This window comes from Aulostomus chinensis, chromosome 19 (assembly GCF_037954235.1).
Source record: "Aulostomus chinensis isolate RoL2024-O1b breed Wild chromosome 19, RoL_Achi_v1.0, whole genome shotgun sequence".
In the NCBI taxonomy this organism is placed as follows: Eukaryota; Metazoa; Chordata; class Actinopteri; order Syngnathiformes; family Aulostomidae; genus Aulostomus; species Aulostomus chinensis.
In genome coordinates, this window is record NC_141338.1 from 1,416,651 (window position 1) to 1,439,709 (window position 23,059).

General features: G+C 48.6%; 1 protein-coding gene and 1 long non-coding RNA gene across 9 annotated transcripts; one reads left to right on the top strand and one right to left on the bottom strand.

Annotated features, from left to right (window-relative positions):
• Positions 1–290: 290 nt before the first annotated feature.
• On the bottom strand, positions 291–22,513 carry zmiz2 (zinc finger, MIZ-type containing 2). Of its 8 annotated transcripts, XM_086187103.1 has the most exons (21): positions 21,869–22,513; positions 17,543–19,726; positions 16,783–16,868; positions 13,236–13,353; positions 11,833–12,035; positions 11,091–11,259; positions 9,580–9,798; positions 8,583–8,795; positions 7,842–7,925; positions 7,578–7,755; positions 7,152–7,293; positions 6,945–7,023; positions 6,325–6,456; positions 6,130–6,235; positions 5,625–5,782; positions 5,465–5,532; positions 5,096–5,164; positions 4,774–5,015; positions 3,901–4,010; positions 2,878–3,087; positions 291–2,472 (listed from the first exon to the last, which is right to left on the bottom strand). In XM_086187103.1, the coding sequence occupies exons 3-21, from the start codon at positions 16,830–16,832 to the stop codon at positions 2,365–2,367; spliced, it is 2,658 nt and encodes an 885-aa protein (XP_086043229.1). In that variant the 5' UTR covers positions 16,833–16,868; positions 17,543–19,726; positions 21,869–22,513; the 3' UTR covers positions 291–2,364. The 8 variants fall into 8 exon arrangements, with proteins under 8 accessions (XP_086043229.1, XP_086043235.1, XP_086043228.1 ...); XM_086187109.1 differs by lacking the exon at positions 17,543–19,726 and having other exon boundaries at positions 13,236–13,350; positions 22,082–22,513; XM_086187102.1 differs by lacking the exon at positions 17,543–19,726 and having other exon boundaries at positions 22,082–22,513.
• On the top strand, positions 8,338–12,716 carry LOC147243580 (uncharacterized). Its single transcript, XR_015110366.1, has 3 exons — positions 8,338–8,405; positions 11,815–12,056; positions 12,446–12,716. It is a non-coding gene; the product is annotated as an uncharacterized LOC147243580 (long non-coding RNA).
• Positions 22,514–23,059: the final 546 nt, after the last annotated feature.

Here is a 23,059-nt window from a genome sequence, read left to right on the forward strand (position 1 = left end):
CTGAAGCGTTTGGTGTGTAAATCCTGTCAAATGTTTGGAAATCGGCAGCCGTTTGACAGCTGGGAGCCCGTTTCAGTTCTCGCGAGAGTAGAGCTGTCAAGGGAGCGTTAGTTGCCTCACGTTTATGTCCATCAGTCACTTTCACTGCAAACAACGTTCATAAGAGGTGATGTTGAACCCTACAGGAGACGGTTGAGTTACTCCACTCAACACTGAACCCCCCCCCGCGCGCACGCGCACACACACACACACACACACACACACACACTGAATGAACCAACTCTTTTGGTCAAATAAAGTGATTTTAATGTGGATTCTGAGTTCGAGCAAAGGGACAAAGTAACTGTAGGTACAACGATGATTATGATTAAAAAATAAATAGAAAATAATGGCAATTACAATGTGTTACAAAATATGTGGAATAGTTTACATATTTAGAAAAACTTTTTTCTTCTAGCAAATTTGCAGTTAAATAGTCCACAATTTCCAAATATAACATCATCATGTTGCTCAATTGGCAAAGAACATAATTAACGGTTGCCTTCTTCAGGCAATATTTGGACCACAAAGTCGGAAAATCATTCATAGAAAAAACGTCAGCTTCAAAAAGTGGTAAAAGTGAATAATTTCAACCTCGGCGTCTTGAACTGCATCGCTGACTGGCATGTTTGTCCAACTGCTTTGTAATTTTTGAACATACAGTATGTATATAGTGCCAACAATGATCCATTATCCAACTAATAACATTAAAATTACCATGATTAACAGTTCATTTGATACACACACGTTCTCTAATGAAAACAGCTGATTATACAGTACATAAACCCGCGTCATGATGGGTTATACATGTCAAACCATTTAAAAACATACAAATAGCTTCTGAATGGCCAAAACGCCACGACACACAGCTGTACTCATTTACAGGATGCGTGAAAAACCCCAGCAGGGTGAACTGACGGAGGGGAGGGAGGATGGAGGTTTGATGTTTCACAGTGCTGAAGGATGTCGGAGACGCAACTTCATGTGTTAAAAATGTCTATTGTACATGTGGCCCCGCCTTCATCGGCCCCGCCTTCATTCTTCCATTGTGAGATGAGGTCACCTGACCGAGCAGCGCAGCCAAACAAACCTTTCACACCTCTTTCATTGCCCATATTTTACATCACCCTCAACGTCCTGTGTGGAACTCAACAGCGACGGCCAGCCTTTTGTGACACGCCCACTTTAAACCGCCACATTAGTGACATTCTTGTTCTCCATTTTAGTTTTAAACACTGAACCTGACAACCAGCTCCCAGATGAACCGTCACCCCAAACACATAATCTGAAATATTAAAATATTCACGATATTTTTGATTTTTTTTTAACATTTGCAGACCATTTTTACTGTTTTGCTTGCTCACTAACCGCTGATGTTCGGACACATTAAAATACGGGACATTTTGTCGTCTTAAGGGCCAAAATGTTCCCGTAGCCTCTGGCGATATCAAGCACCGCCGCTGATGAGCGTCAGGAGCGCCGCGCCACAGGTAGCTGGACCTGCAGCACCGTGACGCCACAGTGACGGAGGAAAAACACCAGGTTGCTGCACTTCTCCAGCACTGACTTGCTATTGGCTTCAATTGATTTCAACTGTCCTATGACCTGCTGACCTCAGGCACGGCTCCGCCCACCAGGACGTGATGTGGATGTAGTCGGGGGGGGTGGGTGTTTTCAATCGAGCACCAACAGGATGTTTTCATGTTTGGGTATGACACCTGCCCCTGGCAGGGAGCCAGCTGACCTCCGAGCTCAGGGGCGTATGGTTTTGTGGCCGAATCCTCGAGGGAGGAGAAGGCGAGGATTTCAGCTCTGGAGCGTCACTGCTGAGCTCTACAGGAGGCGGCTGCTGAGATTCCACCAAAACTGACATGAAACTGAGGAAGGGGAAGTCGAGGTCAAACATCTCAAGTCTGGAGCGTCCTCGCTCAATGTCGGACCAGCTCCTAAGGTTTGATCCCGGTCACTCACCCGCCCAGAAACACAGGTGAATACTGGGATTTTCCTTCATGAGTCTGTCAGAGGCCAGCGGCGTCTGCCAGGCTCCGGGTCAGCTGACTCAACCCCTACAGAGAAATCCTTCAGCGAGGGTTTGTGCTCTTGACTCTCATCTGCAGTCAAATATTCTTCGTCCTAGCGTCCGTCACCTGTACACTGAACGAATAAAGATGTACAGCAGGAAACATGACAACACACACACACGCGCACACACACACACACACACGCGCGCACACACAAACACAGCGGCTGATGACAGACGGGCTTGATGTGGGCGGGGCTACAGCAAACAGAGAAGCAGAGGCTGGACCAAGAGACAGCAGGTCGTCAGTTGTTCTCGAACAGCGACAGCAGGTCGTCGCTGCTGTTGTTGGGGAGGTCGGGGGGGCCCAGGTAGGACAGCAGCTCGTCCGGGTTGGTCAGCTCCGGAAGAAGCTGGCCGCCAAACACAAGATAAAAGAAAAAGAACAAAGACAAAATTGGCTTTAGGAGAATTTACGATTCAGAAACTCTGATTTAGATGCTATGAGATACTGGTGACCATGGTAACCAAATTCCGAGGGCACCAGCACAGGTACACATCGCGGGACGTCACCTGACGTGACCCCTCCCTCAGAAGGTGACCCTCCCTCAGAAGGTGACCCTCCCTCAGAAGGTGACCCTCCCTCAGAAGGTGACTGCCTGGTGCAGCAGCTGAGCATCGTATGGTAGCGACGACTACATTTTACTGTTATGATCATTAATGATTGTTTTCTTATTCCTCGCTCAAACTAACGGTCGCGCTGCCGCTGTGTTCCGCTCAGGCTCCTCTGAACATGTGACCAGCCAGGCCCCACTCACATCTAGTGAATGATCGGTGCCGTCTCCTCCGGGCGCTCCCGGGCCTCCCAGACCGAAGGAGCCTTCGGAGTGCAGCCGAGAATTCTGGGTATTGGCGTTCCTCTGTGGGAGTGGACTGCCGGCGTCACCGAGACTCTGGTTACCGTGGACACCCGAACTGTGCTGTTGGAGTAGGTTATGGGAGTGTTCCATACGGCCGCCGTGTGGTGCCTGACATGACGGACAGAAAGCGAACACGCAGTGAGTCAAACATCACACGCATGTTTATTCGTGACAACAACAACTAGCATAGCAACACTGATTTAACAGAACAGCAAATGTGAGGAATCAACCTGGTGGGCTCAGACACTGAACACCAGAAGTGTGTGACAGTCAAGCAGCTGCCTGTGACAAGGGTGTGTGTGTGTGTGTGTGTGTGTGTGTGTGTACGCTGTCGACTCCAGGTTGAGTTAAAAGCTGTCGACTGCACTAAGCAGCCAGAAGGACAAGACACTCGAGGCCTCCATCCCATCTGGGATCTGAGAAGAACCTTCTCAAGCTACTACACGCGCATGTTTCACACCTGGACTAAAGGTTCTCCAACGTTCTCATGTTCCTCACATCTGGAGCTACAGTGGTTGATGTTCAGACGTCTTTCATAAGCGCTGAAACACGAAGTCTGAACCACCTTCTGATCCTGAACACGTACATTCATCAATAATTAGAAAGAAAATTGGGTCCCATTTGCGTGGGTTTCAATTGTCTGTTAAAATCTTTAAACTGTGCTTGGCAGTTCTGGATTTTTGTGACTGGGTCGATGAATTGTTGCTGGCGGTGTTTTCATGATCTGACAGGAAGCAAATCACTGGTCAGACGAGCGTCGACAGCGTCGTGTGTGAAGGGCAGCTGAGCTTTTAAGCTGCCGCTGTCACTGAGGCCAACTCAACCATTAGAAAATGTCCTGAGTGAACAGGGAGGCCGGGCGGTCGCGCCTGAAGGTTCCCGAGTGTTTCTGGTGCGCGGGTCAGTCAGAGGGAGTCGAACCTGGTCAGACTGGTAGGAGAGCGGCGGTCCAGAGGAGGAGTACTCTCCGAGCGTGGGGGTGCCCGGAGTGTTGGGGAAGTCTGTGAATGCCGTTTGGCTGGAGAAGTTCCCTACAGCACCACAACAAAGCAAACAAAGAGAAACAGGTCAGCTGAGAGCTCTTACACAACACTGACGAGAACATGGACGTCACCGAGCTTGCTAGCCTTACAAATACTGTTCTGGGTCACATCCTGCCAAAGAAAAGATGAACCCACTGAGCTAGAGCGTCTGACATTGTATGAGATGTTTACATTCATTCATTCTGTGCTGCCCCGTGCCAGTGAATGTCCCAGGGGCTAAGATTCCTCATTTTAGCTGATCTGGAGTCAGTTAAAATGATGAAACTGATGTTCATGAATGATTGACACCAAGCAGCAGTGGAGAACGTGTGAGGGGTTTCCCAGCGTCTCCAGGAACTGAGCCTCCATCTGAGATTTGACTCAGACGGAACTGGACTAAACAGATCAGAGTGAAGCCGAAGTGACGACATCAGGACGAAGATTCGTGCAGAGAACCGATGCTTGGCTGCTTCTTTCTGAGGGACAACAAGCAAGCAGGGCTTAAAATGACTGTTTTCTTAATGGAGTTCAGTAAGTTCGACAAAACCACCTGAATGCTAATGTGACCTAAATTTATCAGGTCACCAGCTGAGTGATCGATGAATCTCTGTTTGCCAGATTGAAACAATGAATAAACCTTCAAATGAAGGAGAGGTCTCAATCCGTAATAAAGTCTCGTTACAGGAAATCGGGTCTTAAAAGCGCTTCAATCCGCCCAACAACTCCAAATATGGGAGTCATTAAACCCACCCACATGGCGCCGGCATCTCACCTGGCCGGCTGTAGTCGGGGGTGTTCCTGCCTCCCGCGGTCAGACTCTGGTATGGAGACGAGGCCGGGCCCAGAGCAGCGATCATTTCCATCACGTTGGGCAGGACCATGTGACTCGGGCTGACGGTGCGGCAGCGCTTCAGCACCGGCCCGTCCGGTTCCTCCTTGATGTGCAGATCAGGTTTGACAGGCACTGGCCTCCAACCGCACAGCGGGTCGATGGTGATCTCCTCGTAGTCCGAACTGGGGACGGAAATCCCGAAGAAATGAAGACAGAATCAAGAAGAACGGTGGAGCGGCTCAGACGTGGACGTCATACTCACTTCTGAATGTAGACAAGAATGCCGAGCATGTACTGGTCCACCTCCAGCCCCTCCAGCAGAGCCGTCTTACTGTGGACAAGAGCAACAAAGCTGCTGGTGAACGTCTGTGCCAAACGCAGCCCTGACAGACAGGCTGGTGGAGGATTGAGCTCCTTTAAGTCTCAACGAGTCTGGAGGCGCATTTGTGTCTATCAAGAGCAGCCAGTCAGACTGCGTCCTCCCTTGGATCACGTGCCAAACACTCTGCTGCCACTGAGGCGGTTTCCTTTCTGAACAAGGTCACAAGCAGTGTTTGCAAAAGGAGACGCTCGCTCCTTCGGACGGAGGAGGACGAGGTCTGAGGCTAACGGGTGTGTGGGTCCTACGTACTTGCAGACGGGACATCGCCAGGTGCCTCGCTCACAGTTCAGCTGCAAGTAGGACTCCAAGTCAAAACACTACAGAGTGAAGAAAGCAGTATGACAGGGTTCATTAGCAGGGCCCGGCTTTAACGTGCACGAGTGTGTGCGTGCGTGTTGGCGTCACCCACCTGTATGTGCCTGCAGTCGTGACCTCTGGCCGGCAGCTGGATTCGTCTGAATGTGATCGGACATTTCAGGGAGACTTTGATGGCTGTCTGCTCGACGCCATCCTCTCCGTTCAGACCAGGGGTGCCGGGTATCGTGCCACTGCTGAAATTTCTCTTGACTGAAACAGAAGAAATGCTAAGATAATAAACAGACATCAAATAAACAGAGGAGGGATGGAATGTTTTTGTTGCTATGTGCATTGATTACTATGCCTCTGCGCTGGCGATATCTCAGGAGCCCAAGAGGAGATGTTCATGGTGACTCAAGAATGAACTACAGAGATTGTGGAGGTCAAAGGTCACGGTGAAAGGCAAACAGAGATGCTGTTTTTCTGGCTGCTACACATTCTGTTTTAGATACTGGATTTCCTTGATGTTTGTAGTATTAACTTGTTTCTTGCTAACCAAGTGGCGTTTTCTTGATTTGTGTTGGCGTCTGCAGACATCGTGGCTACGCGTCACTCACTCTTAGTGATGCAGTGCTCCGCCGGCAGCAGCCTCTTCTTCATCAGCCCCTGCAGGACGGACCTGACCGAGGGCCGGTGGACCAGCTGTAACACGAACAGGTGGGACTGGGGAGAGACGGGGATGCGTGTCAGGCACACGGTGGTGACGGAGAAGCAAACCCTCCAGCAGAGACGCGCCCATCGAGGCTACTTACGCAACAGCAGGCGGTGACGGTGATTTGCACTGTGTTACGTCCTGGCTGGCACACTTGCTTCAGGTACAAGGGCTTGTGGGAAGTTTTGTTGTCACCTCGTTCGATGGACAAAGGTGTGGCATTGACACTGACCTGACAGGTGACAGAGACAGGTTTGGATGCTTTTGGTTAAGTTTCCAGATTGAAACTCAGCGAATGAATGCCACCGCCTGTCATCAAGTTCTAATTTCAGAATAAAAAAACAGTAGAAGCTGTTTGAAATGCTGAGGACTTAAGAAGAACTGGAGTGAAGAACAGGAACGAGTCCTAAAACCTGGAAACAAGTTCTCACAGACTGTCTGGTTCCCTCGTCTCCAAGCTGGTGGGTTTTTTGGTTAAATGGCTGAACTCAGGTCTGTGAATCACGTGACCTGAAGATATCGTAACTTCTATTTCTATGGTGGCTGCTAGCAAGTGGCAAGTACAAGTTTTGGATCAAGTTGTTGGTGTTTTTGAGACCCTGAAAGGAATCTGAGCCCCATGTCAACAAACTGGTTCTAAGTGGATAATCCAGGACTGAGATTAAGAATCCTTGTAAACTCACAGACACTCAAACCCAAATTAAAAGAGCGATGACTCACTTGCACTGAGGCCGGCCAGTTAGTGTTCATCTGTCTGTCCTCGTGGTGGTAGCATTTGAACTGTAGCTCCAGATCAGGCCTGCAGGGGGAGACACAGCACTGCAGTCAAGGAGAGTCTGGGTGGGGTTATCAAACATTCTTCCTGTGTTTTCCCTCCACTTTGTGTCTGTGGAGGCTCTGAAGATAACAGATGCTGCAGCTTCCTACCTCATCATCAGTGTTTTGTAGACAGACTCCCTCAGCTGGAAGGCGTGGTTACTGACAGCCAGGTTGTGCTCCAGTCGGAACGGCTCCAACACGATGCCGTCTCGCACCGGAAAGGTCAGACGCAGGTCATCGCTCGGGTTTCCTTCAAGACAAAACAGTCTTTAACCAACTATCAAACAGGATGTTTGATCGTTCCGCTCATTCCAGCTTACATCTCAAATGTTGCCCTCCTCTTGGGAGATCGTGTTTTCCAGGATTATGCGAAATCTACCTGGATATTTTGAAATGACTGTTTTTTTTAACTGTGGGTTTGGGTGAAGTATGCAGTCTCAACTGATGCCCTTCTGCTTTAATCAAACTTTCTAAATCCAGTTGCGTTGAAACATAAAACCGATACTCTACTACGCTGGGGAGTCTCCGTCTCACCTGTGGAGGGCGGCTGGGTGTTGATGGGGGGTTTGGTGTCCTGGGGTAGGTAGGGAGGTTTGCTGTCCTGACCGGGAGAAAGGTAGGGAGGTATGGAGGTCCCAGGCGTCATCGGAGGTGTGGGATTCCCTCCCATCGGTGAGCTGGGATACCCAGGCATAACTCCGCCTCGACCTGGCTGAGGGACGGAGATGACGGCAGAGGTTCAGAACTTCAAAAAAAACCTGTGGACTGGATTCTGTCTTTTGAAAAAAGTTGAGTTACCCCGTTGACTGCAGCCTGGGTGAAGGCGTTGTAGCCTCCTGGTCCTCCAGACGGCAGGCCACCCTGACCGTTGAACGGCTCAGACTGAAAGCAGGAGACACACACGGCTAAAGCTCCATCCAGCTGGGCCCATCACAGCCACAACATTTATGAAAACTACGAGACTAAAACGTCCGATGACTTATTCTGTCACCGTTACGACCTCAGATAGCAGAAACCATTTACAAGTCTGTGTTGCTTAAATTAAAGCAGGGATTAGGATTCTGGCTGCCACCCTCAAGTCCCCCCGAGAAGCAACTGTTCTCCGACTCCACAGACGCCATTTTCACCCAGCAGACATTTATAATCTGCCAGCTTGCTGCCCTTCAGAGGGAAAACATTTCAGCTGCTTGTATCCTGGACCTCTTTCCTTCAGTCACCAACCAAAGACCATTCTGATGGTCGGTGGAAGGTTCGCCACAAACAAGAGCTTCTCCTGCCGGTCAGCATGGCGTCTAAACTGACGCTGCGGCATCGCAGGAGCTGACGAAAGCTCTTTGTGAGCTCTGGACTCAACACCTATTAGTAAGTACTTATAAAGACAAGACACAGCCTTGAGGTGAGATATCACTCCCAAGGATAACCCTCCATCATGAACGTAGCAGGAAATGACAAAAATCTGAGGTTGGTTACAAATTAACGAACGCTTGTTTGAACTGTGTTTTATATGAAAAAAAAATTGAAACTCAAATGTGTAATTACCTTGTAATACTGCGGCGGGTTGGGCTGTCCAGCTCCAGGAGGGAACTGTGCTGGGTTGTGCGAGCCAGAGTTGTACTGCCCCATCAGAGGCATCCTGCCGGAGGGGTAGGAGGGCGAGGGTGCGCATCGCTGCTGTTGACCAGAAGGGTACTGCAGAGGCTGGCCAGGGTACCCAGACATCCCCCCGGAGCTGTACTGCTGCATGGGGAAGCCCTGGAGAGGAGGGGAGGTTCGTTCAGAACCAGCTGAGTAAGAGACAGACTTTTAATGCTGCACTAATGGAATACAAGCTCTTTATTTCATAGTAAAGTAGCATTTATGTTGCAGCTCTTAAGCCACTGATTTGCTGTTAGCTTGAGAGAACCCCACCAGCCTAACTGGAGTGGTTACAGCACGACAGCTGCAGGATTTTGTTGGTGAATCAGTTACAAAAAAATCCTTGTGGACTGACATAATTAAACTGCAACGACGACCAGTTTTTTTTAGCGACGTACCAAATTTGAATGCAAATAAGCACCTTGGGACTTGTTTGGCTTCATTATTTCATTTAACTGACCTGAGATCAGGTCAGGTTACACACCCAGACAAGACTGAGTTTAGTTTTCTGATTGGTCGTCCACTGGTACAGGACAGCGTGATGGTTGTCTGGCTGTTAGTAGAGAGAATTTGAGTCTTTTCTCCCGGTGCAGTGGAGCTGATGCACCTCCAGAGTGAAAGACCTGTTAAGAATGTCTCAATGTTTGACAGGCTGGTGCCTGCACCTCTAACTCCTGCCTCAGAGCAAAGCAAACGAAGACGTGAGATAAATTTCATGGAAAACAAAGTCTACAAAGTCTGACAGTTGTGGGGATATCTTAGTCAATACCACAAGCAGCCTGATGGTGGCACTAGAGGTGATAATGGATGGAATCTACACTGAAGGATGATGAATCCATCCACAAGTTGCCCAGAACCCTAACTACCCTGCTAACATCGCAGGTCACCCCTCCACACTCACCTCCGAGTGGAAGGGCCGTTTGAGCCCCTGCTGCCCGCCTGGGTAGCCTCCGTGCTGGGGCATTTTCTGCGTCTGGGCAGGGTGAGTGGGATACAAGCCCCCAGAGGAGGGCGGGGGTCCGGGCCTGGAAGGGACCATCCCACCAGGGTTCATCCCTGGTGGACCGCGGGGGCCTGAATGAGACAGGAACTGGGTGCTGTAAGAGGATGCTCCACCCATCTGGTTGTGAAAGGGAAGTAGCAGAGCCGAAGACAAAGAACAAAGTGACCAGGAGAGGAAAGACGTGCAGAACTAGTTGAACTGAGCTTTCAGGCTTCCTTTGAATAAGAAAGGTGCAGAAAAATGCAGTCAGCAAACACTGTTCCAGCTCCTTGACACCAGCCATGATGCTTACAGTTGTCGTGTAACAAGGTTGTGTCGGAGTAAACAGTCTGGCGATGATCTGATGTCTCTGCTGCTAATAAGAATCATGTGAGTCTGTGAGCAGCACCCCGCCCACAGACCCACACCCAAATATCACAACTCCTAACCAGAGATCTGCACGTATGAATCTGACTCAGGGGTTTGTTTCATGGGCAAAAAAGTTTTAAATGTTTTTCTCTGTGTGTGTTGGGGGGGGGGGGGGCACTGACACCTGTTGTGGTGAGCTACGTCAACATCAACGAGTCAAACAGGGATTTCCTGTCCAGTAGTTGAATGACCTGTCAATCATGTCTTGTCCGTCGTCAAAAGTCATGTGACTTTTCTCCACAACAGTCGTTTCCTGCATTTATATAAGGAGGCTTATGGATACTAGTGTATTTAAAATGGGGAGACATTGTAGAGGTAGAATCAGACACGTAGCCGGAACTACTTTCCTGACTGGGAGCAGTGATTTGACGCAGCACCTCCAAAGCTCCACTGGAACTTGGGTCAACAGAACCAGAGGTTTGTTGAGGACTAGAAGAGCGACTGCTGCTACTGATGATGAGGAGGAGGAGGATTCCTGCTGGACACACCAGCATCCTGGACCTGAGCTAGCTGATGCTAACACTTCCACCCACTACCAGCCACTGAGCTAAGTTAACTAACCTGGACCTGCTAACACTTCCCAGCCACTGGGCTAAGCTAACTAGCCAGGACCTGAGCTAGCTAATGCTAACACTTCCCAGCCACTACCAGCCACTGGGCTAAGCTAACTAGCCTGGACCTGAGCTAGCTAATGCTAACACTTCCCATCCACTACCAGCCATTGGGCTAAGCTAACTAGCCTGGACCTGAGCTAGCTAATGCTAACACTTCCCATCCACTACCAGCCATTGGGCTAAGCTAACTAGCATGGGTCTCTGTTTTCTTGTCTGTCTCTTGAGACGATGGGCGATATGTGCAGTTTCTCGACAGAAGGACAGGTTCAGCTGTGCAGCGAATCAAGCAGATTTCTCTCCAAACAAACTTATCAACTGTTTGGGGTGAATTTAGGCACTTGGCCTGGCCTCTGCAGGTCGCCGGTGCAGATGGAGCGATTTATCTACCTGGCCGTAGTTCATCTCCTGGTTCTGTTTCTCCTGGATTGCTGCAACAGTCGCCGTAGCGGTGGCGGTCGCCGTAGCGGCAGCAGCTGCAACAGCAGCCGCAGCAGCAGTGGTGAAATCCGAGGGAGGGCGAACTCCCAAACCGCCACCTCCACTGTTACCAGAGTAACTGTTACAAGACAGAAGACAGGCAGATCAATGTTAACCACCGAAACACTAAAAGACTTACAACAAACCAAACATCCACTAATAAATCAATTAATTACTTTTCCTGAGTGACTGGAGCCAAACTGACCAATAACGTCTCACGTGCTGCTTGCTGGTTTTCAGAACAACAGAATCTCGTTTGTACAAACACTTTATTTTTGTCTGAATTTCAAACAGAACATGTTGCCTGACCTGATTTCGGTGGAATATCACAGGAAGCCAACGCCACACATGGCCGCTTAAGTTTCTGGCTCTAACTAATGATTTAGTTTTCTCAATTTTTTTCTCAAAGGCCTTCAGCCAAAAATCTGTTGTGTACTTCTGTGTTTATATATTTTCTGACACTTTTTTGTCCAATTAAAAAAAAAAAACCTTTTTAGGTTAATAAAATCTGTTGAATTGAAAATCAACCTTTTGATTTCAGGGTTCAGAGTGAAAATGATTTTTTTTTACAAAAAATGTTATTTTATTTTTGTGATTGCAATCTGACTCTAAACCTCTCCAACTGATCCTGCAGGTGGGGGTATGACCTTACCTGCCACCGTAGGCTGAGGCCGGGTTGTAAGCGGCGCTGGGACGTCCGTACATGACCGGCTGGCCGTAGCCTTTAGACACGCCGTCTCCATATGACTGCTGGCCCATGAACTGAGAGCCCATGCCACCACCCATGCCAGGGCTGCCCCCGGGCATCATGTGACCACCAGAGCTCTCACCTGGACCCATGGGTGCACCGATCACCTGGTGGGAGAAACAGCAGAGGTGTTAACACTCATTCGTAAAATCAAGTCCATCAGAGGAGCACGAGACCAGACCCACTAGGTTGAACAGAAATTCAACATGTTTGTCTGTGTATTTGATGACCGTCTGCAAGCTTTTATGAAGCTAAGCTAACTGGCAGTCAGCTGCTCAGACGGGGTCTGGAGTTCCACACAAAGGAAACGTGCGGTTCTTTCTGCTTGTCTAGAATGTCCCAGAGCGCTGTTATGTTCCTCCAGCTTGATTCATCAGAGCTTTTTCAGAAAAGGGGATTCCATCTCTTCTTTTGTAAATTTATTGATTGAAAAATGCAAAAACCGTCTCAAACATTTTTACTGTCACTGATAGTAACAACTGTTTCATGAACGTTGTCTCCAAATCAACCATTCCAGGTGAGAGGCATCAAACACAAAGATGGAACCCCGGCTGACCTGCGACAGGCAGAGCGAAAAATACACAGGCGGACTTTTATGAGGACGATGACCTGATGACATCACAGTGCAGCCGTTTCCACAGCTGCTGGTCAAAGTGCATCGGTCATTTTGACCCAAACACGTGGACAACAGGAAAAGGAAAATACCAGGATTCTGTAGTACAGTACACAGTTACTGGTAGTAACTAGTAAGTAGAGAGTGTGTGTGTGTGTGTGTGAGTTTGAGAGTGTGCGTGTGAGTTTGAGTGTGCGTGCGTGTTTGAGAGTGTGCGCGTGTGAGTGTTTGAGAGTGTGCGCGTGTGAGTGTTTGAGAGTGTGTGCGTGTGAGTGTTTGAGAGTGTGTGCGTGTGAGTGTTTGAGAGTGTGTGCGTGTGAGTGTTTGAGAGTGTGCGCGTGTGAGTGTTTGAGAGTGTGCGCGTGTGAGTGTTTGAGAGTGTGTGCGTGTGAGTGTTTGAGAGTGTGTGCGTGTGAGTGTTTGAGAGTGTGTGCGTGTGAGTGTTTGAGAGTGTGTGAGTGTTTGAGAGTGTGTGAGTGTTTGAGAGTGTGTGAGTGTTTGAGAGTGTGTGAGTGTTTGAGAGTGTGTGCGTGTGAGTGTGTGCGTGTGAGTGTGTGCGTGTGAGTGTTTGAGACTGTGTGTGTCTAAGCTCTCCTTCCTCAGATGCTTCTACTCTGCTGTGTTGTTTCTGCTGTGTCTTTGCAGCATCAACGAGAGCAGAGAAACACTCCCTGGGCACTGAGTCATGTGTTACCTGGCTGTGTGTGGGATTGGTCACGCCCCACACTGTGGTTACTACAGAGAGAGATCCTGCGTGCTGATTGGTGCCTGGTTGCCAGGAGACTGGGTCATTTAGGAAGGGGCCGTCACTGCTGCAGGGGGAAGAGAGCAGCATTACTGGGATGGTTGGGGGTGGGGGTGGGGGTGGGTGGTGTCATGGCTGCTTGTATCAGCACACACCTCAGTTAATGACTTCATTCGCTGTGATTAGCATTAGCATTAACATTAGCATGTACTGTAGCAGCATGGTTTGTTCTTGTGACGCTTGAGGTTACCCAACACTTCCTCCCTCCAAACCATTTCCTCAACAGGAAACTACCACAGCAACATCTCTTACTCACCGCGGCACACGCAGGCTCGCTGAGGCAGAAATATGACCTCAAGCTTGTGGAATCCTTTACTAACCCATGTTCATCCTTTGTGTCCTCATAACCAAAATTATAATTGTTGTACAATAACTATATTCTTATATTAATAAGATATTCTCATAATAATCTTCTCATTCTGGCTGTTTGTTAAAAACATGATTACTTTATCATGGCAGTATTTCTACTGCATGCTATGTAGCAGAACTATAATGCATATCACCTTACTGCAATACATGTACGAATATTCATGGATGAATTCGAGTGATGAAATCTCCATCCCCAGGAGACTCGCAGGTGTAAAGCTGCATTGACAGAGAACAATGTTGCACGTTTGGTTGCTAAAAGTGGGTTGAAACATCAGTTGAGGTTTGAAAACGCTGCATTACAGAACCAAAACATCACGCTCCCGTTAATGGCGTCCTACATTCTCCACTCGTCAAACTAATTTCTGAGCAAGTTGTTTGAATGGTGGCAAGAACGGCTGCTGACAAAGACACGCCTTTCCCACTTCGTCAAGGACACGCCTTATTTAAAGGGATGCTCACCCCCCCCCCCCCAAGCGAAAGAATCGCCATCGTAGCAAAGTGGCCTGGACCAGAGCTGAGAGCTCCTTGAAGGGACTTGGAGCAGGTTCCTGACTCAGCTGGTGGTGCTCGCTGGTGTCAAGGAACTTTGTACGATGAAAGAATTCGTCAGACACCAGAACCAGGCTGGAGACTCAGAGATGCTTTTACTGGACGTCCATGACGGAGGTAGAAGGATGGCTGTGAGAGGTTGAGTCAGCCCCCCCAGAACTTCCGAGTTCCTCCCTGATAAACAGTCATACTGGTAATGTCAGGCTCTACCAGTAACACCTTGCTAGTAGAGGTGGGTTAAAAATGTCTATACTGATATTTTATGGATATACATTTGTAGGAAAGATTATCGATACATAAATCCCAGTATCGATCTTTTAAAATGCATCAGATTTTACCCGTTTATTTTTTTGTTTTGTTTGCCCCTTCAGTCTGGCGTGATTTAGTGCGTAGTGCAACGTTACTGCAGTCTGATGATCAGATCTCGCGAGATCCAGGCCCAGGCCTCCGATCAGAGAACAACAAGATGGCGGAAGCGCAACTTTAATCTCCGGCAAATTTAAGAGCCGATGTCTGGCAGCACTTCGGCTTTAAGAAGCAAGAAAACTGCACCCAACTTGACAAAAATAATGCTGTGCGCAAAATGTGCAAAGTACAAGTAAAGTACAACGGAAATACTACTAATCTCTGGAGCCATGTGACGAGGCATCACCCAGAGGACACTCAGCAACCAGGAAACTACAAGTCCCTGCAACAACCCTCGCTGGAGAAAGCATTTGGGACCAAGTTTCCGTCCACGCCTCCACGTGCAGAGAACATCACTTCGGCTCTGGCAGTTTTGATCTGCAAGGACCTCAGACCATCCTGTGAGGTAGAAAATGTAGGCTTCAGACCCCCGTCCACACTGGAGCCACGCTATGTGCTACTGACATGGAAACAACTGAGTCAAGTCACAATCTCAAAGATGTTCAGAGAAGTTAAAAACAACGTCGCAACTGCAATGATATCAGCAGAGAGAGTTGCCATCGCTGGTGACAGCTGGACAAGCAGAGCTACGATTCCTACTTGACCATCACCTCTCAGTCCACTGACAGTCACTGGTCCCTCATGTCCCACGTTGACAAACGCGGGCGATTGAAGCTCGCCACACCGCGAGTCATCCTGCTGAGCTGCTGACGGTTTGTGGAAGTCTAAGTTGCCCTTTTGTTTTGAATGATGGTCGTATATTTAAATAAAAAGTGCATGATGTTGTATAACTATTGTTTAATGGTCAGTTCTCAATGTAAATATTAATATTTAATGATGCAGCAGGGTAGAGGGTTACTTTTACAATTGAATTTACAGCATCAGTCCTTTGAGAAGCTCTTTCATTACCAAAGCAAAATTGGTATTTTAAATCGTATCGGAAATCGTATTGACTTGGGACCTAGTGTATCGGAATCGTATCGTATCGGGAGGTCAGTGGTGATGCCCAGCTCTACTTGCTAGAACATCCGGCACAATGTGACCTTTGTGCAGTCTAAACACAGCGACGCATTGGGATAACGCTGCCGTCATGAGCGTCAGCTTTGCTATCAGTGAGTATTCTAACATCAAATTGAGGATCATAAAAGAACTTATGGACGCCACAGCTTCCCTCCCAGCCTCAGGTCCAGGTGCGGGGTCAGACCAGCTCTGATCCTTACAGACAAATTACTAGGACGAGACCAAGAAAGTTACAAGAAAGGGTACCTGATGAAATTCCTTATCAGCTGGACAGTGTTTACAGGTCCATAAATCATGCTAGCCACCCGCAGACGACATGGATGTATACGGGTTCGGGTCCAGCAAATAAAAACCGGGTCTATGCAGCAAGTGGAGGCACACTTGGTTGGAAGCAAAGAGAGCTCATCATCTCCACTCATAACTGCCGACACAAATTCAACCGCCTGTGTTGATGCGTCAGTCTGAGGTCATTCAGTTGCTGCTGAGTTTGGAAAACAAACTGGAGCAAAAGATATAAAGTTGGAACCATGGAAACTCCATCCCCTCCCTCCGTGCTGCTTTTTATTGTTCTAACTCCGATGCTGTTTTGACACCTTTTGCTTCCTTCTGGTGCAGCGGCAAGGCTAGTGACCACGAACATGACGCGCCCGTAAAAACAGACATCTGGCACTGGATCAGCCTTTATATTCTGGCTGCTTAGCCAGTATGAAGTTGTAGCGTTGGTTGATTCTCTGAGCTCTCAGGCTAACAGACAGCACATGCTGCTAGCCTCGCCACGTTACAGTGCACCGCATGTGAATGTCTCCACCCACTTTTAGCAACAAAACCTGAGAGAAGTGAGGGTCATGACATCCCATCAGTGGCCCGCAGTGCCCTGATGTCACCTGTCAGTATCGGCTCCACTCGGTTGGAACCTGGACAGAGACTTTACCAAAGAACGACCACTCAAGGTTTTTATGTAGTTCAAATACCAGGGACTACAAATACACTGAAGATCAGGTGAGGAGTCACATGGTTCACCTGAGGACACTGAAGTAATTCTCCCTGCAGTGTGAGTGCGTGCACACGTGTGTGTGTGTGTGTGTGTGTGTACCTTTGTGGAGTGGGAGGCAGGGAGGGTTTCATGGAGTTGAGGTGGTTCATCTGACGAACATGGGGATCATTAGCGAGCCCCTCCTCCTGACGGACACACACATAGATGGTTAGTTAGCACTCATCTGCTGCACAGCAGTAACACACATCATCACCATCACAGCTCTGCAGCCTCGACTGTGTGCACAAAGACACAGTGCCCTCCCACTCACTTTAATCTGTGTGGACTGTGCACATGAAAACGACTGCTGCTGCTCTGATACCTCTCAGAGGAGGGGGAGGGGTGCTGCGAGCTAAATTTAGCTTGTTGATTTCAAAAGGAATTTAAGAGAACAGCGATGTGAGGAGGCAGACTCTTCTCCCCGCCGGTGGACACCGACACCAATCAGCACTCAAACCTGTGTGTGCCTCCTCAGATGTTTCCTCCATATTCTCCTGCATCTCCTCCTACCTCCTGCTAATGATTTTCTTTATCTTCATGCTAATTCCCCAACATCTCAGCCTCCTCTGCCCCTTCCCCCAATTTCTTCTCTCTGGCTTCCTTTTTGCACTTTGCAGATTTGGGTCACACATATTCAGAAAATGGAGGGGGGGGGGTGATCACATGACCGTGATACCTGAATTGTCTCCTATCAAACGGCGCGTCAGCCTCCAGACGGCACCTTCCATCACAGCCGCGCCGCCAAACCACACAAAGGGAGGAAACATGTTGAAATTGAACCCAGCAGCAGCAGCAGCAGCAGCAGCAGCACAGTGTGTACCTGCCGAGGAATGTTTCAGACGCGCTGTTCCATCACATCCTCTCTGCCTCTCTCTACCCGCTGTCTGTTCTTTTCTTGTCATTTCACCTCGACTGCCATGAAAGACCGGAGGCACTCAGTCACCCCCCGACTGACCCACTGCTGCTGCATTGTTCTGGTCCCACTGACTTCAGCTTTGTGTGTGAAAGCAGATGAGGTGTGGTTCCAGTTGATCTCCATGGTTTGTGGTCTAAACCATCGAACTGTTAAACGTGGATTAGAAGAGACGAAATACTTAAACATGTCACTTTGTTTTCTATCCTGACTTCTTCTTTGCTTATACAACACATTCATATGCAGGCCCACCCTGGTAGAAAGCATCCACATTCCATCTGCTTCTGCCATTGTCATTTCATAAAGCAGGCAGACCAGCAGCCCTTCAGCCAAGAAGAAGAGTTCACTCAGAAACCCGTCAAACAGCAGCTTTATGCTGTTTTACACAACCACACTGACTGGTGCTACTGAACATCTGATCTGGTTTCCCAGAACAAAGGTGCAGTTCTAAGCTTCCAACTGGGCGACTGCTCCGGTTCATCACTGTTTTCTGCACATGTTGCTCGTTTTATTCAAACCCACCTGTGTCAGCGTGGCCTCGCTGGCTCACCATCCATCATGAGGGCTTTTCCAAGCATTTAGGAAATGAAGAAAAATTCACAGTGTCGCTACATAATATCACAGCGAGGTAAGACCTTTTTAAATGTCAACTATCAGACCAACCAGCAGTATAACACAAAATATCTGACCACCAACAACAGAAAACTAGTCTGGTGCATTCCAACTACTTCAGTCTGCATTCTTTGTCTCCTCCACTTCTTGAGTGCTGCTGGTTTCAAACTCCCGTGGCTCCCTGAGAGAAGCTCTAGCAGCTAGCTAGCAGCTACACGCTGACCATGCCCAGTAAGATCTGGATCATAAAACAATGAACAGCTGTAAAGAAATATGACAAATGTGTGTGTCAAAGCATAGAAAGTTAAGGAGGACAACATCCTGGGCTTAGCTCCGCCCTCAACAATTAAGACTGGCTAACAGAAATACGAACAAGCCCGAGCGTTCCACACCCTCGCACAGAGGCGGCTCAATGGGCCGGTCTACAGACCTGCTGCCTCCAACGTACATGAATACTAATATTATATAGTAGTATTATACTAATATTAATATTAGACGCTGCCAAAGATCTCATCTCTGATCCATGTTAACATACGAGGTAGCAGGAAGCCGATTCAGCCGCCATCAACCACGAGATTTCAGCTCAGAAGAAAGATTCTGACATCATTTGTTCTGTTTTTTCCAATGTTGCCTTCCAGACGTTCTTTGGGGTTTTTAACAGTACAGCATCTTAACATTTTGAATAAATTAAATTTATCTTTAAAGAAAAAAAACAAACAAACTTAGGCTCTCCAGCGTTTCCACGTCACTCCTGAAACGTTGTAGATTTGAAGGCGAGGGGCCGAGACAGATTTTAGCCACAAGGCTCTAGAAACAGGTTTGTGACCGAGTGATCAAGGTGAGTCACTGACGTGGCGGCCCGGCGTTGGCGTGACTTTGTCGGGGCTGCGGCTTGTTCCCGTGAGGAGTGTGACCAGGGCTTCCCCTACAGGGGGCGTTGTGTTTGAATCCCAGCTGTTCGGATCTCCAGTCTGGATCCAGTAAATATTTCTGCTTCCAGGGAAGTTTGAGCAATGAAAACATGATTGAGAAGACCAGGTCCAGCCTGCCACAGCCTCCACCTCCCGCCGCTCTGAGCGGCCCACAACAACAGGAAGTGGAGCAGGTTTGTTTGGTCGCTGCTGGTATGCATCTGCAGGAGCAGCAGTGGGTTTACTGGTTCCCATTAAATCAAGTGGTGCAGTGAATAAGACAATAATAAAAATGACACACAGCCAGTGTCGTAGCGATGTGTGTACAGATGCCTACTGCTGGATTTTCGCTGGTATTTTTGGAGCTGATTTAGCTCATTTAATACATCCACATTTGTATAAAAACACTGTTCATGTTAAACAGTTTCTTTACTTCCCAACGACTGAAAAAAACCCATAACTTACATATCCACAGGATCACTTCCTGTTCCTGAATGGGCAAAGATCAAAGCTGGGTTGATATAAATATCAGGCACCACCATCCCCTTTTCTTTAAATGGACCAACATCTGCGATACAGATATGAAAGTAGAGGTGAGCGTTGAATGTCCAGGATCCACACGCTGGACCAGCGCGTCCCCGCTGCTCCGTCCTCCAGCCTCTAAACTTAACTGGCACAGAGCGCAGCAACACTTCACCTTTAATAATCAGAAAATGACTTTAGACGACTAATGAACCATCACTAAAGTGCTTCAGCGCAAATGTCGATTTACAAATTAGGAAATTAGAAGTGTTTTTCTGCACATGTAAATGAGCGAGGAAGGCCATTGCTTTTTAAGTGCTGCATGAAAACATCCAGCTCACCACACAAGCTGCACCTGGAATTAATAAAGCACTAATTAAACGACACGGGGGATCTGAAAGAGGACCAGTTAATAACCTCTCAATACAAAAGAGCAGCAGTCATGACAAGAGGCAAAATGTCAGCTGACAAAGAAAACAGAAATAATATCACTCCCCGGAACAGTCGAGTGCCTCCGACAAAAACCAAGACATTTAGAAGCGGAGGTTCATAAAAAGGAACCAAACACAAACAGCAGCTGGATCGGTAAAAACTACAAAACCAGGATCACGGCAACGTGGTCCTGAACGTTCTTGATAGTCTGGACCCCCCAAGCTGACCCTCAAAGACCAGCTGACCCTCATCAGTGGTGGGTTCGATCCTGAGATACTTCACGAGCATTTAAACGCCATAAATCTGGCTTGGCAATTCATATCCAGACATAATCGGCTGTGCCTGTGACTCCAGGGGCATCACACGCACACAAATACAACACTATGTAAGTGTAATACATTTATTTACATCTAATCCTTCAAATTTAAGTTGTAGCACAGCCCTGAGATGTCTGACGCCAACACTGGAGGGCCAACACGCTGCACTGTGACATTAGCTGGTGGCTACAACAGCTGCTAAACTCCAAATGTTGCTACAATCAGATGGACCCATAGTCCCCCGGTCCAAGGGGCTCCACTGAGAGCTGAGGCGTCACCCAACACATTCATCAACTTCATGTCAACTTGTAGAACTCAGAGATGGGAGATGAGCCATCATCAAGCCGTGATTTCAGTTCAGCACTTTTTTCCCCCCTCAATTCAGACTTAGTTCCTCCCCCGTAGCTCCTTCAGGTTCAAGTTCTGTAGTTATTACATTTCTCCCATTTATTTACCGTCAAATGTCCGTTAACTCTTCTTTGTGGTTGTCAAATCTTGATCATCTTAAAACTTTTGTTTCTGACCATCTGCCAAAGCCCCACTGCTATTACTTTGACGATCTTTGTTATTGTGTCTTGTGTGTGGCCCCCAGGAGGAGTAGCTGTAAGTCAGGGTGGTGACGAACGAAGACACTGACATTCTAAAGTGAAATCAGCCTTCTTTCCTTCGTATTTCACCGAAATCTTTCCAAAAACAACAAAATACCATCGATAGAACAGCAAGAAATTCTTAATACCGAGAAATTTGTGCCAAGTTGCCAAGGAACAGCCAGAAACGCGTTACTGCACCATGACCAGGAAGCTCCGCTGCTAATCATTAAAACCACGTATTTACAGTCACATAACTCGCGCTGAGTCAGATTCTTTGCCTGAGTCTTCGCCAAGAACCTCAGTAACAATGATGAACGATTCTTCACTTTAGCTTCAGACCCTCCAGAGGACCGTCAAGGACCCCTGAGGTCCCCAGACCACCTGAAGACAAGCACCGCGAACCCCTGGAACATCTGGAAGCCTCACAGACACGGCGGTTCTGCTGGCCGGTGTTCGTGCAGCAGCAGCAGCAGCAGCAGCTCTGGCCTCCAGCCAACACAACATGTTATTGTAGCCATGATACATCCAGGAAGTCATGGCCCAGAGGCACGCGCAAACACACACACACACACACACACACACAAACGAAAACAGCTACACAATGACACACACACACACACACACACGGTGCATGTTAACACCGGCCTTAATGAAGCGACCGCAAAGTGAACATTCCTCTCCTGGGTGTCCGGATTCCTCTCGGAACCCGACGGCCAATGCATGCGGCACCTGCACGCGCTCCTGGGCTGAGATTTTGCAGCAGTAGAACACAACAGAACAAGAACTAGAACAAAGCAGCGGCTCTTAGCGCCGCCACCAAACACACGGGCACACGTCTGCCTCACCTACCTGAACCCTGTAGTCCGGTACGATGCCGAGGTGACGCGGGAATGAGGCAGGAAAAATCGGTGGCAACGGTCCGCCGCGAGTGTGTGGCTCGAGCCGTGGAGGGTCCTCGACACGCTGCTGGCATTAGCCGCGACGGCTACCACTTAGCTCCGTGTGTTAGCTTGTTACCGTCAGCAGGGGAGGGAAGAGCTCGGCGGTCGCCTCGGTTCTTACCTTTCACTGGTTCCAGCTGCCAGACGACGCGCCGCTCGACCGCTGCTAGCTGGAGCACGTTAGCTAGCTAGTGTCGCAGTCTTGCTAGCAGCGGGACGTTTGACAGCTAACAACATCTTTAGCCGTGTTTACTGGTTGGTTTCACGGCCCGGGCAATGAACACTTCTATCAGCACTATTTTTTGGATTTATGTTAAACTCCCAACGTTTAAGAGTTCTAATTTAAATAAATAAATGAGGTAGCTAGCTAAGTAGCCGTGTCATTTATTGTAGCAGTCTGTGCTTGAGCAGGACACAACCTGGCAGCTCACTAACCCGTCATTGCACAATGACCCGCTCATATATTCATGAGATCACGGGGCTGATGTCTCCCACAGAGACAGGCATGTTCCTGTCCCTCCTCCTCCTGAGAGACCGGCGGCGGACCGACTGCAGACCAGAGTGGCAGATCATTTCGGGAGCCCGGGGGGGGGGGGGGGTGACGTCAGCCGGTCATTATCAGGTATGATGCATAAAGGTGTGCGATTCCGCCATCGTGCCGGTGGCACCTGCTGCAGAACAGGTGACACACGAGACGGTAACACGACAAGACAAACGCCCTGAATCCGTCGCCCGAGTCCAGTTTTACTTCTGTGGGTATGTGGGCGAAGGTTCACGCGCATCCACACCGGGAACCATCACTGACAGCTGGACAGGTCTCTGGTCACCTTCAGAACAGGACTGACTTTTTTGCAATCGAACAAGTTTCATTAAGGAGACCAAACACTCCTCATCCATGCAAATTCAAAAATCACTGCACGTGTCAGGGTGGTCTTTATTTTTGGAGGTTCCGTGTCACACGCCTGGAGACGACAATGGCCTCCAATACAAATGAAGAGGCTTTTCTCCAGGCCACAATCTGGCGTTGCTGAATGAAGTGATAAGGATGTATGAAATACAAATTGCCAACTGAAACAACCACACACCTCTGAGTGTGTCA